Below are 14,893 nucleotides of genomic sequence, written 5' to 3'. Positions count from 1 at the left end.
ATAGTGCCAGTTTCTGACTGGTAATTCAAAGAATATATTGGGGTTACGTACACCCACAATTTTTGCTACGTGCACCCACAATTTTTGCTACTGGTATATAGTGCCATTGTCTCACTGGGAATTCAAAGAATATTGTGGGGTTACGTGCACCCACAATTTTTGCTACTGCTATATAGTGCCATTGTCTCACTGGGAATTCAAAGAATATATTTGGTTTACAAATACCCTCATTTCTTGCTACTGCCATATAGTGCCATTGTCTGACTGGGAATTCAAAGAATATATTGGGGTTATGTGCACCCACAATTTTTGCTACTGGTATATAGTGCCATTGTCTGACTGGGAATTCAAAGAATATATTGGGGTTACGTGCACCCACAATTTTTGCTACTGGTATATAGTGCCATTGTCTCACTGGGAATTCAAAGAATATATTGGGGTTATGTGCACCCACAATTTTTGCTACTGCTATATAGTGCCAGTTTCTGACTGGGAATTCAAAGAATATATTGGGGTTATGTGCACCCACAATTTTTGCTACTGCTATATAGTGCCATTGTCTCACTGGGAATTCAAAGAATATATTGGGGTTATGTGCACCTACAATTTTTGCTACTGGTATATAGTGCCATTGTCTGACTGGGAATTCAAAGAATATATTGGGGTTACGTGCACCCACAATTTTTGCTACTGCTATATAGTGCCATTGTCTCACTGGGAATTCAAAGAATATATTGGGGTTATGTGCACCCACAATTTTTGCTACTGCTATATAGTGCCAGTTTCTGACTGGGAATTCAAAGAATATATTGGGGTTATGTGCACCCACAATTTTTGCTACTGCTATATAGTGCCATTGTCTCACTGGGAATTCAAAGAATATATTGGGGTTACGTGCACCCACAATTTTTGCTACTGGTATAGAGTGCCATTGTCTCACTGGGAATTCAAAGAATATATTGGGGTTACGTGCACCCACAATTTTTGCTACTGCTATATAGTGCAATTGTCTCACTGGGAATTCAAAGAATATATTGGGGTTACGTGCACACACAATTTTTGCTACTGGTATATAGTGCCATTGTCTCACTGGGAATTCAAAGAATATATTGGGGTTACGTGCACCCACAATTTTTGCTACTGGTATATAATGCCATTGTCTCACTGGGAATTCAAGGAATATATTGGGGTTACAAATACCCTCATTTCTTGCTACTGCCATATAGTGCCAGTTTCTGACTGGTAATTCAAAGAATATATTGGGGTTACGTGCACCCACAATTTTTGCTACTGCTATATAGTGCCATTGTCTCACTGGGAATTCAAAGAATATATTGGGGTTATGTGCACCCACAATTTTTGCTACTGGTATATAGTGCCATTGTCTGACTGGGAATTCAACGAATATATTGGGGTTACGTGCACCCACAATTTTTGCTACTGGTATATAGTGCCATTGTCTCACTGGGAATTCAAAGAATATATTGGGGTTACGCACAAAGGAAGGTCTCATCAGCTTGTCTCATGACATGCTACTAAAAAGTGTCATTTGTGTATCTTAATGTAAATATAGTTGTATAAGCTTTTTGGGTTTTAGGCACTGCCAAGTTATTTATTACCACCCACTCCCTTATAATGATGACGCCAAAGTCACTGTGGGTGTTCAGAGCTCACAGCTTTGGTTGACATTTGTCTTGCTCTCTGTCGGTACCAGCTGTCTTTTTGGATACCGTAAAGTTATGTTGACTTTATTACCAGCTATAGAAGCTTTAGCCAGGTTGTGACGGTGTGTAACCCTAACAACACTAAGTGGGATACACATTAATAGTCAGTCTATGTGTGCTAAACGTATCACTGAAGTAATTTTTTTTCCCTCTCCCCTAATATAAGAAAGGAACAGACATTAGACCTAGACCGGGGTTTGAGGCTTGTAAAAATCCAGTATTATTTGTTCTTCATGATGTGAAATATGTGTTGAAAAGCAACCCAAGATGAAGTCAGCCATGTGTGCCAGTGTGTTACTTGGCATGCCTTTGCTGGCCCCAACTGTAAGGGTCACTCTCCATTTCCTCCATTTTCCACTCCCCTTCACACCATTTGTGGTGAAGCAATGGGATGCACTGAAGTGCACCCTCTAGCCTCGTGTGGGACAGGGACATCAGATGCCACTCCAACCCCCTCGTCTTCCTCCGCCAGCCAACGGTGCGAAGATGAGAGGAGTGTGCTCTGAATGTTTTCTGCCTAGCAGAGGCTAGTTCTCACTTACGAAAATGGCCCCACTTTGACCTGTATATCAGGCACAATGGTGTAGGTTTCAAAGAAACATGGCACCAACAAGTTGAAAAACGTGGGCCATGCGTGGACCATGTTTGAGTCTGGCAAGCTCCAGATCTGCTACCAGGTTCCAGCCATTATCACAGGCGCAAAAATGCCAGGCCCCAGGTGTAGAAGGGAAAAAAAAATGCCATCTCAGCCAGGATGGCATCCCTGACCTCGGAGGCACTGTGCTGTCTGTCCCCCAAGCTGATCAGTTTCAGCACGGCCTGCTGACATCTCCCCATGCCAGTGTTACAGTGTTTGCCGCTAGTAGCTGGGGTGGAGGTTGCAGCATCGTAGGGTTTCAGTCTACTCCTGCCATGAATTTTGGCCTGGGAGAGGAGATAGGCCACCCCAGTTTGCACCCGGGGACCAGACTCCACCACATTCACCCTGCCTGTCATTAAAGATAAGCACTGCAGCATCCCTGACCACAGGCGCTTGTCCATGTGTCGGTGGTCAAGTGGACCTTGCAGCAAAGCGCAGAGCTCTGGGCCCGACTGATGTCATGGGACACATGCAGGCGCAAGGCAGGGACAGCACACCAAGAGAAGTAGTAACGGCTAGGCCCAGCATAGGGAGGTGCCCCAGCTGCCATCTGCTGACGGAAGGCCTGGGTATCCAGAAGCATTCTAAGATCCCAAAGGAAGCAGGCAAGAGATGTGCAGTGCAGAAAAAAAGATGAGAAAATAAGTGTAGGCTGTAGAGCACAGAGGGATCGGAGAGGACAGAGCTGGTGTCGGCCAGGTATTCCCACAACATGCGCCTATACTTGTCCCTCCTGGTGACACTAGGCCCCTGAGTGGCAGTAATTTGTCCAGGGGGGCCATTAACGTGTTCCAGACCTAGGAATAAGTCTTCCAACAGGGTAGAGTTTTGCATGCCTTTGCTTCTACCCACTGTTTTTTCTGCTTAGCTTCCCTCTGTTATGTCAGTCCAGGTAGCTGCAACGGGGCTAAGGGATAGCAGTAGGGAATCTCGCCCTGCACTACTCCCACTAGCTATCCCGGTCCCTGCCTCACGGGTGTGGGTCGGCTGTACTCAGGCTAAGCCTGACCCCGACAGCTCCTCTCTCACTGATTCCGTAGGCCTAGAGGGAAGTGGGAGAAGGAATGCCCTATAAGACCTCTAGGGACTGGAGACTAAAGGGGGTCACCCCTAACGAACAAGTGAAGCTGCTACTGACAGGGACTGACAAGGGTGTGCGCTGACTAACAACACAAGCAGCACACAGGAAAAATGTGGGAAAGGATTCCCCCAAACCAATATGGGAAGGAACCATACACTAGGAAACAAACACAGGGAAACTGAGTAGAAATCAAAGGATAAGGCAATTCACTCACACAGTCAATTTTACACAGAGGGAGGATTGGTGAACACAGAAGGGAAAACACACAAACCAACTCGTTCACCCAAACCTCCCAAAAATCAACCACGGAACTTCCTCTATCCCAGAACACCACCTACTCCTCCTGCTAAGGCCTAGCTCTGTAAAAGCGACACTCAGCACAGAACCATGGGAGGCATGGGTTTAAATACAGAGTAGAGACCACTCCTCCCAGGTGCAAATGGGAGGACAGACTAATCAACCAGGAGATAAAGCTGCCTACCAGCAGTGCGCGCATGCAAGTCAGAAGGTGTGCACCAATACTCACGACAGGACAACCCCGCAGCGCCAGGATGCCACCCCAGACACTGCGCAGCCAAAAACTCCCCAGGTAAGAAAAATAGAAAGTAAAGAACCTAAATACTCCTAACACCCTCCACATCTACACTGCTTTCGCCCCTAAACATCACCCCAGTTTATGCCTTTGCTTCTACCCTGTTTTTTTTGTTGAATTAGCTTCCCTCCACATCTACACTGCTTTAGCCCCTAGACATCACCCCTGTCCATGTGGGGTCGGTGGCCTCGTCATCCACCAACTCCTCTTCCAATTGCGCACTGGCCCCTTACTGCAAACCGCACATGACCACAGCTTGCCCTGATGGCAACTGTGTCTCATGATCCCCACTTAGGTCCAGACAAGTCGGTGGCGGGTGCAAAACCCCAAAATTGGAAGGAAATGGCGGATGCTGCAGTATTTCTAACACCTGTTCCTGGTGCTCGGGCCTGGTCTGTGTTGTACCCTGCACCCTGCTTAACGCAGCTGCCATATCCGAAGTTGTGCTGAGCGCATGCTAATGTTTCGTGTCCAGTGCAATGGATGGGATGGGATTTCACATAAGTCTGCCACCCATGGCCACTCATGGTTGAGCAACTGAGGGAGTTGACTTTGACGAACCCGAGGGTTTTGGAGTTGGAACTACATCAAAGGTCTGTGCTGCTCACACACTCTGCTCAACACATGATATGTTTAGTGCCAGCAGTGTGGAGACGTCGCACAACAGCCGTTGTTCCAGCAGGTACAGGCGTTGTAGGAGTGCATAGAGGCTAGCAGCGGCAACTATAGACTTTAAAAACTATCCGCACAAGCGCCACACTTTCACCAGTAGCTCAGGAACATTGGGGTACCTTTTTAAAATGATTAGCAGCAATGAGTTAAAAACGTGGCCCAGGCATGGAATATGTTGCAGGCTGCCAAGCTACAGAGCCGATCCCAGGTTACGGCCATTATCACACATGACAACATGCCTGGGCCCAGGCGCAGTGGCAAAAACCACATTGCCGTCTCATCGAGGATGGCATGACTCACTTTGTAGGCAGTGTGCTGTCTGGCCCCCAAGCTGATGAGCTTCAGCACGGCCCGCTGACGTCTCCCCACACCAGTGTTGCAGCGTTTCCAGCTCGTAGCTGGGGTCAATTTAACAGCGGAGGAGGGTAGTGTTTCAGCCCTCCTCCCAGGAATGTTGTGTGGGGAGACAAGTCAGGCCACCACATTTTGCGACCCGGTCCACGCCTCAACTACATTCAACCACTGTGCCAAAATTGAAAGGTAGCGTCCCTGTCCGCATGCACTTGTCCATTCATAACTGGTCACGTGGAACTTTAGGGCTAAGCGCTGAATTTAGGGACCGCCTCATGTTTGGGGGAAAGTGCTGGTGTGGACGGCACAGTGCGGTGGCGCAGTAGACACTCTGCCCAAAAAGGGCAGAGTGTCCCCCAGCCTGGATTCCAACATCTCCTGGGCCAGATTTCTTGAGATGAGGCCGTTGAAGCCTTGGGCATGTGGGTGGGTTGCGCTGTACTTTAGCATGAAATGAAAGGCTTGGGAGATGGGGAGTTGCTGGGAAGAGGCACATGATGGCGCGGGCAAAAGGAGAAATGGCAGGAAAAGGTGAGGATGAGGGTGAACTCCCCAAAGTGTCAGAGGCAGATGTGGAGGTGTCCTGGCTGCTGGTCTGGACTGCAGCGCCAGCCCTGTCAACAGTGGGAGAGGCAGTGGCCGCCAGGCCAAACGACGATTATCCTGCGCTTGCTCTCACCCACTGAGCCCAGGGCTTGCTGTCATGACCTGATTGTTTGTTGGTGTACTGTTCTGTCGGGAATTTGATCTAGGCTTCTGTGATCGGCTGCTGGGTTCCCTGCCAGGGAGCCATCAGTGTGCACATAGTGTTCTGGACTTCTGAACACACTTGAGGTTATACGAGTCTAACCTCAGGTGTTATGGGTCGCCATCATCCTATGGGAGGATCTGGAGGCCTTTATTAGGAAGAGGGCTGGCTCCACCAGTTGCCGGTTTTTGTGGTCCCAACCTAGAATTCTTGGCTTTAGGAGGAAGAGGAGTGATTTGCTTGTGCTTACTGACTAAAAAGGAGTTTGAGTGTTGTTTGTGTGTGAGTTGATTTTTCCCTCCACACTTCTATTCTGCCCTTCCCTTCATGTCTGTTTACTTGGCACTATCCGGTTGTTTGAGGTGGGTTCCAGTTTATTTTTCCCCAGTCTCGTGTTTGCCCTTTCCTCACCTCTCCACTATCCCTCTCCTCATTCCTCTTGTTTTGTACTCTGTTGTGCTGCATGTCAGTTGTCCAGCACCTCCCGTCCGGTTTGTTTGTCTGCAGCTGCACCTTTATTTCTGTAGGGGTCACCACCCTAGAATCCCGTCCCTAGCTTTCTTGCAGCTCTTGCCCTGTCTGTCTGTCTGTCAGGTCTTCGTGCTAGAGAGCCAGGAGTCGTCGGGGCCAAGGTTAGCTTGGAGACAGCTGACCACCACCCGTAGGCAGGGCCTAGCTAGCCACCGTAGTGCCAGGGATAGTCTCCTTCCCCTGTCTCCTTAGTGGTGCTATCTGCAGCCTAGAATCTGTGTCTGGACTCTGACACGAACGTGACACTTGCCTTCCAAATGATGGCACCCGCAAGAGGTGGTGAGATTCCTCTCTGCAGATCTCCAACCCATCTTGGACTTGCAAATTGCACTAAATTTGTCATGTAACTGACATGTATATGATGAGTCTATCCATTGTCTGTTCATTTTGGTGAAAGTCAGCCTGTCAGCTGACAGACAGCTGTGCTTGTCAGTGATGATGCCACCGGCTGCTTGTACCCCCAGTTTTTGCTGCTTAGCTTGCCTCCACATCCACACTGCTTTTGCCCCTACACATCACCCCTATCCATGCCTGTGCCTCTAGCTATAAGTCTGCCACCCATGGAAACTCATGGTGCAGAAAGTGAGGGAGCTGACTCTGAGGAACCCTTGGGTTTTGTAGCTGGTACTCCATCAAAGGTCTCTGCTGCTCACACACCCTGCTCAACATACGGTATCTAGGGTTTGAGCGTGTGGTGACCTCGCACAACAGTAGGTGCTTCAGGCAGATGTAGGCCTTGCTGGAGTGTATTGCGGCTAGCTCCAGGTACTGTAGACTTGGGAAAGTGGGTGTCCAAGTGCCGCACTTTCACCCTTAGCTCAGCTAATTTGGGGTATGTTTTTAAAAATCGTTGCACCACTACATTGAACACGTGGGCCAGGCATGGAACGTGTTGGAGGCTGGCAAGCTCCAGAGCCCTCCAACAAGACAAAAAAGCCTGGCCCCAGGGACAGCGGGGATAAACAAATTGCCATCTCATCCAGGATGGCATCCCTGACCTCAGTGGCAGTGTGCTGTCCGTCCCCCAAGCTGATGAGCTTCAGCCCAGCCTGCTGACGTCTCCCCACACCAGTGTTGCAGCATTTCCAGCTCGTAGCTGGGGTCAATATAACAGCGGAGGAGGAGGAGGGTGGTGTTTCAGCCCTCCTCCCAGGAATGTTGTGTGGGGAGACAAGTCAGTCCACCACATTTTGCGACCCGGTCCATGCCTCAAGTACATTCAACCACTGTGCCAAGATTGAAACGTAGCATCCCTGTCCGCATGCACTTGTCCATTCGTAGCTGGTCACGTGGATCTTTTGGGCAAAGCGCTGAACTTAGGGACCGCCTCATGTTTGGGGAAAAGTGCTTGTGTGGACGGCACAGTGAGGTGGCGCAGTATCCAGCAGGCCCAAAAAGGGCAGAGTGTCCACAAGCTGGGACCCCAACATCTCCTGGGCCAGAATTTTTGAGATGAGGCCGTTGAAGCCTTGGGCATGTGGGTGGGTTGTGCTGTACTTTAGCCTGGAATGAAAGGCCTGGGAGATGGGGAGTCGCATTGCAAAGTGTGTAAACCACACTCAGTTTGTCCTCGACCTATACATTTAGAAATTATCTCCCCCAGCGAGGAACGTGGCCTCGATGGGGGAATTTTTCTAAGGAAGCTAGAAAAGAGGGCATCTTGGGCCTTGCTGGTTCAGGTCTAGCTTCTGTCATGCAGCTGTCTTCTGCCTCTGGACATCCCTTTGCCTCTAGCCACCTTTTCCCCTGCTTAGCTTGCCTCCACATCCACACTGCTTTTGCCCCTAGACATCACCCCAGTCCATGCCTTAGCTTGTACCCCCAGTTTTTGCTGCTTAGCTTGCCTCCACATCCACACTGCTTTTGCCCCTACACATCACCCCAGTCCATGCCTTAGCTTGTACCCCCAGTTTTTGCTGCTTAGCTTGCCTTCACATCCACACTGCTTTTGCCCCTAGATATCACCCCAGTCCATGCCTCTGCTTGTACCCCCAGTTTTTTCTGCTTAGCTTGCCTCCACATCCACACTGCTTTTGCCCCTACACATCACCCAAGTCCATGCCTTAGCTTGTACCCCCAGTTTTTGCTGCTTAGCTTGCCTCCACATCCACACTGCTTTTGCCCCTAGATATCACCCCAGTCCATGCCTCTGCTTGTACCCCCAGTTTTTTGCTGCTTAGCTTGCCTCCACATCCACACTGCTTTTGCCCCTACACATCACCCAAGTCCATGCCTTAGCTTGTACCCCCAGTTTTTGCTGCTTAGCTTGCCTCCACATCCACACTGCTTTTGCCCCTAGATATCACCCCAGTCCATGCCTCTGCTTGTACCCCCAGTTTTTTCTGCTTAGCTTGCCTCCACATCCACACTGCTTTTGCCCATAGACATCATCCCTATCCATGCCTCTGCCCCTAGCCATAACTCTGCCACCCCTGGAAACTCATGGTGCAGAAACTTTGGGAGCTGACTTTGAGGAACCCTTGGGTTTTGTAGATGGAACTCCATCAAAGGTCTGTGCAGCTCACACACCCTGCTCAAGATATGGTATTGCAGGGTTTCAGCGTGTGTGAATGACGGACAACAGCCTGTGTTTGGACAGATGTAGGCCTTGCTAGAGTGTTTTCAGGCTAGCAGCGACTCCTGTACACTTGCAAAAGTGGGCGCACAAGCGCCACATTTTCAACAGTAGCTTCGGTACATTTGGGTATGTTTTCAAAAAACTTTGCACCACTAGGTTAGACGTGGGCCAAACATGGAACGTGTTGGAGGCTGGCAAGCTCCAGAGCCGCTACCAGGTTCCAGCCATTATCACAGGCGTAAAAATGCCAGGCCCCAGGTGTAGCAGGGAAAAAAAAAAGCCATCTCAGCCAGGATGGCATCCCTGACCTCGGAGGCACTGTGCTGTCTGTCCCCCAAGCTGATGAGCTTCAGCACCGCCTGCTGACGTCTCCCCACACCAGTGTTTTAGAGTTTGCCGCTAGTAGCTGGGGTGGAGGTTGCAGCATCGTAGGGTTTCAGTCTACTCCTGCCATGAATTTTGGCCTGGGAGAGGAGATAGGGTACCTCAGTTTGCACCCCGGGACCAGACTCCACCACATTCACCCTGCCTGTCCTTAAAGATAAGCAGCATCCCTGACCACAGGCGCTTGTCCAAGTGTCGGTGGTCAAGTGGACCTTGCAGCAAAGCGCGGAACTAAGGGCCCACCTGATGTTGAGTGACACGTGCTGGTGCAAGGCGGGGACGCCACACCGGGAGAAGTTGTGACGGCTAGGGACGGCATAGTGAGGTGCCACAGTTGCCATCAGGTCCGGGAAGGCGAGAGTTTCAACAAGCCGGAACGCCAACCTCTCCTGGGCCAGCAGTTTAGCGATGTTGGCGTTCTAGGCTTGCATGGGTGGATGGTTAGCGGTGTATTTCTGCCGGCGCTCCAATGTCTGAGAGATGGTGGGTTGTTGTAAAGAAGCGCCTGATGGTGCCTTTGATGGTGCAGGAGAAGGAGATAAGATAGAAACAGGGGAGGATGAGGGAGAAGTTAACAAAGTGGCGGAGGCAGATGAAGTGATGTCCTGGCTCGTCCTCTGGAGTGCATCGCCAGCACTGTGAGCAGAGGCAGTGGCATGAACGGCGGGCGACGTTTGTCCTGCCGTTGCTGCCTGCCACTGATTCCATTGCTTGGATTCCAAATGACGGTGCATTGAAGTGGTGGACAGGTTGCTTTTCTCAGGGCCCCTACTCGATTTTGAGAGGCAAATTGTGTAGACGACACTATATCTGTCCTCGGCGCATTCCTTGAAAAAACTCTACACCTTCAAGAAACGTGCCCTCGATGGGGGAGTTTTTCTGGGCTGGGTACAAAAGGGAACATCTTCGGACATTCCGGGTCTGGCCTGGCTTCGGCAAAGCAGCTGACGTCTGCCTCTGTACATGTCTCTGCCTCTAGCTACCCTTTTTGGTGCTGCACCTGCCTCAACATCCACACTACTTTCCCAGCTTGACATCCGTCTTGTCCAGGTGGGGTCGGTGTCCTCGTCGTCCACCACCTCCTCTTCCAACTCCTGTCTCGCCTCCTCCTCCTGCACAATGCGCATGTCAACTGGCTGCCCTGACAGCAACTGCGTCTCATCGTCATCGATGAGGGTGGGTTGCTGGTCATCCGCCACCAAATCGACCGGAGATGGAATGGAGGAGACTCTAGTGTTTGAGCATCTGGACACAGATACTCGTCTGTTAGGTCCGTGGAATCGCGAAATGGAGGGGCAGGTTGCGGTACAGTCAAAGGAAGGGAGAACAGCTCTGGGGAGCAGGGACAGTTGGGGTTATTGTTCTGGGAAGATTGGGAATTTTGGGTGGAAGGAGGACAAGACTGTTGGGTAAGAGGAGGTAGAGGCTGACTGGCTGGTGGACAATGTGCTTTAAGCGTTATCCGACAGCCATTGCAAGACCTGTTCCTGGTTCTTGGGCCTACTAATCTTTGTACCATTCAGCCTAGTTAATGTGGAACTTTTGTGCAAAGCGCAGAACTTAGGGCCCGCCTGATGTTAAGGGTCACACGCTGGTACAAGGCTCAACTCACCCTAAGTGCCAAAAACACTGCTGGTGCAAGGCTCTACTCATGCCAAGGGCTTTAATCTCTGCTGGTAGCTCAGCTTAAGGTCCTGCAACTTTGTTTGGAAGGGCTCATGTTAAGGGCTAGAAAAGTGAATTTTGGAAGGTCTTACCACATCACACACACACACACACACACACACACACACACACACACACACACACACACACACACACACACACACACACACACACACACACACACACACACACTCAAAATGACAGTTAAGGGTGAGGGCTATCATTTCCCATTGTCTATTCCATCCGTGGTTGTCATGGGGAACGTGATTTAAAGGGGTGGTTGTTACTGTTTGAGCTTAAATTGGGGTTTGTGTCCATCCATTTGGGGAGTAAAGAAGGTTTCCAGGTATTTTCCCACTTTGATAGAGGTTTTTTTGAATGTGGAAAGTGTGTAGTTGTTAGGCTGTGATGTTGGGGTAATAGAGGGTCTTTGGTGTGTTAGATGCCCCCAGACATGCTTCCCCTGCTGTCCCAGTGTCATTCCAGAGGTGTTGGCATCATTTCCTGGGGTGTCATAGTGGACTTGGTGACCCTCCAGACACGGATTTGGGTTTCCCCCTTAACGAGTATCTGTTCCCCATAGACTATAATGGGGTTCGAAACCCGTTCGAACACACGAACATTGAGCGGCTGTTCGAATCGAATTTCGAACCTCGAACATTTTAGTGTTCACTCATCTCTAGTTATAACATATGCAGCACTAACCTCATTCACCGACACACAGGATGTAGGACACATAGGAACTCAGATTAATTATTTGGTAAGGAAAGGGTTTACCTTTTACAGTGCTGTTTTATTGATCTGAGGTCCTCCTGGCCTGTCTCCAAATCGGTTGGTGATTGGTTCAATACACTATCGGCTGCACATTGAACGATCATCGATGCCCCACGTTGGGCGCCAATTTCTGTTTTGGGCACAAGACCCCTGAGTTATGTTGTCGTAGTTCTAATTGATCCGCAATAGGGTGACGAACTCAGGAAACATAACAGACAGACAGCAGTATATCTTATCCAGAATGTTTCATTTTATTAACACAGAAGGGCACGTTTATATAGCATCACAGGTACAGCCAAGATACAAGGCATTTATCCTTATCTGATCATGTTCTTAGTTTCTTACAGCTTTGAAACCCACTGTAATAAGTTTTTACTAGATTGAATCTCTTCGATTGTTCTTTGTATACAGCTTCAACACGTACACACACAGTGTCTCCGTCTGACCAGTTTAACCGGCTCCTTGTGTAGCAGACTGCTCATCTCTGAGAGACAGAGAGAGATAGAGTAATCTCGGCTCCCATCTTTGTTCATACATAATTTTCAAAAGATATTTCAACCCCTCACAAGATATTCAGGACTGGGATCTGACTGTTATCAGCAGTTTCTCACTCAGGGTTGGCAGAGAGAAGCAGAAATGCCATAACAATACTCAGGAATAGTGTTGGGCGATCCTTACAAGATTCATTTCATGTTTCATTTTGGATCAAACTTGTTTTCTCTGAACCAGAACTGATATTATTATATTCTGGCAATTCTTCAAATCCCATAGTATAATAATGGTGAAGGACGGTAGGTGTGCCATCCAGCAGTAGAAGGGCAGCAGATGGAGGCCCAGTCAGGAGAGGAAGGCTTCCCAGGTGGCTGGAGATTAGGTGGAGTGGAGAATTCACAGATAGGTAAGTACTGAGCCACTGAGAGACGATCCTACTTGTGGAGCAGAAGGGTCAGGTGGCCATTAGGATCAGTGACCAGGCTCCACCCGAATTTTGGAAAATTTATAATGAGTCTCACTCCATTACAAGCTGGTTTGCTACCACTAATTATAACCACAACCCCAATAACCCAAATGTATGTGTTGATGTAAAAAAAAACAAAAAACACAAAAATAACTAATCTTTTTAAAAAATATTTTAGAATCACTTTGTTCTCTGTGATTTTTTGAAAAACTAAAAATGACTTAAAAATAACACTCTGTATATCACCAAAAGAAGTGAAGGCTGAGGTCTCATTTCCTCTGGTACGTGTATCTGTGTGTGTGTGTGTGTGTCGGGGGGGGGGGGGGGGGCAGTGTCCAGGAGCCAAAGACCAACACTGACAATATCATGTTGTATTTTCTAGACAGTGATAATTGTATGAAATGTCCAAGTGATGAATGGCCGGATGAGAAGAGAGACCGATGTCACCCCAAAATCATAGAATTCATCTCTTATCAGAATGACACAATTGCTTCTGTTTTTTCGTTCCTCTCAGTTTTTGGTTGTCTTGTCACTACTTTGATATTTGGAATATTTATTATTTATCGGGACACCCCCATTGTTAAAGCCAATAACCGGAACCTCAGTTACCTCCTCCTGGTCTCCATCATCCTCAGCTTCCTCTCTGTCTTCTTGTTTCTTGGCCGTCCAGACAATATAACTTGTAGACTACGTGAGACCACTTTTGGAATCCTCTTCTCTGTCGCTGTCTCTTCGCTCCTCGCCAAGACCATCATGGTCTGTGTGGCTTTTAAATTCACCAAACCTGGAAGCTCCTGGAGGAAATATCTGGGTGTGAGACTGCCCTATACCATAGTGTTGTTGAGTTCATCTCTACAAGCTGTTATCTGTGTCCTCTGGTTGTCAATCTCTCCTCCCTTCCAGGACCTGGACACTCAGTCTTATCAGGGAAAGATCATCATTCGCTGTAATGAAGGGTCTGTTATTGGCTTCTATTCTGTATTGGGATATTTGGGGCTCCTGGCCGCTGTCAGCTTTCTTCTGGCTTTCATGGTGAGGACATTACCGGACAGTTTTAATGAGGCCAAGTACATCACCTTCAGCATGCTGCTGTTCTGTAGTGTCTGGATCGCCATGATCCCGGCCTTTCTGAGCACCAAAGGCAAATACACTGTGGCCGTGGAGATATTTGATGTTCTGGCCTCCAGTGCTGGACTTTTAGCTTGTGTGTTTTTCCCCAAATGTTATATCATTCTGTTCAGATCTGAGATGAACACAAAAACTTCCCTGCTTAATAGGAATATGAAATAAAATCTTCAGAAATGTAATGTATGTTTGTTAATTTTTAATGTAATGTTGCCAAACAGATAAATACCTAGAAAAAATATATAGAAATTTATACCTAGAAAATATTTAGATGTGAATATATATATCCTCAAAAATAAGTCTGAATAGTTTATTTTTGTTAATTACCAAAATTAATTAAACAGACAAAAAAGAAATCTAGATTTGATCAATATTTGCTGTGACCTTTGCTTCTCGACTCCTTTTCCCTATGGATGGTAGCTGTATACCTACTTGTCAGCATCATAATTCCTCAAGACTTGCAGCATACATATTCCTGCTCTTTCCAGGGTCATTTACTAAGTACCCAGAGAGGAATGCTCCCTCCTATCACAGGTTAGAGGATCCTGGAGAGCCAGGGGTACGAGCCCCTGAACACAGCTGCATGGTGAGCAGGACTATGTATGCTGCAGATCTGGAGGGAAAATGATGCTGAAGAGAAGGTAAGGTAGCTGGTTCTGGGAGGGGGAAGAGGGATATTTTGATGTGTTACATGACTAGTTATTTCAACAGGATTGAATGAGATAACCAAACTACAGAGCTCGGCGGTGAAGTTAACTGTCGGGCCTTGTTCACACCAGTGTGCCCTGCGGTTCAGAGCCCAGTGGGCTCTGCAGGATATTTATTATTTAGTTGTTTTTTTTTAATATATCCTGCTAGTCATAACAGTCTGTCATGTCTGCTTACATAGAGAATATAGAGTGGAGGATAGTTATATTGCCCTTCCAGCAGGCATAAATGGCATTGGCTGTAGCTGCCCAACACATCTTTAGAGTTTTGACCACCTTTAGTGCCTACAAACAGTGTTCTTCACCTGTTTCCTGCACAGAAATCTGCAGATTGTGAGAACTAAATATAAGGAGAATCTATCT

General features: G+C 48.2%; 1 protein-coding gene across 1 annotated transcript; it reads left to right on the top strand.

Moving 5' to 3' along the window:
- Positions 1 to 12,565: 12,565 nt before the first annotated feature.
- LOC142185188 (vomeronasal type-2 receptor 26-like) lies at positions 12,566 to 13,988 on the top strand. The gene is made up of 2 exons (XM_075260503.1): positions 12,566 to 12,638; positions 13,213 to 13,988. Exons 1-2 carry the CDS (start codon positions 12,566 to 12,568, stop codon positions 13,986 to 13,988), a joined length of 849 nt encoding a protein of 282 aa, XP_075116604.1.
- Positions 13,989 to 14,893: the final 905 nt, after the last annotated feature.

Source organism: Leptodactylus fuscus, chromosome 1 (assembly GCF_031893055.1).
Source record: "Leptodactylus fuscus isolate aLepFus1 chromosome 1, aLepFus1.hap2, whole genome shotgun sequence".
NCBI lineage: Eukaryota > Metazoa > Chordata > Amphibia > Anura > Leptodactylidae > Leptodactylus > Leptodactylus fuscus.
Note: the sequence above shows the minus strand (reverse complement) of the source record. Positions and strands in the feature narration are given on the sequence as shown.

What these genes read in the sequence shown, in the direction of transcription:
- LOC142185188 (XM_075260503.1), top strand. Translation starts at nt 12,566, where the DNA reads ATGGAGGCCCAGTCAGGAGAGGAAGGCTTCCCAGGTGGCTGGAGATTA. An exon ending in AGTGGAGAATTCACAGATAG is followed by an intron (nt 12,639 to 13,212) that starts GTAAGTACTGAG and finishes CGTTCCTCTCAG; the next exon opens with TTTTTGGTTGTCTTGTCACT.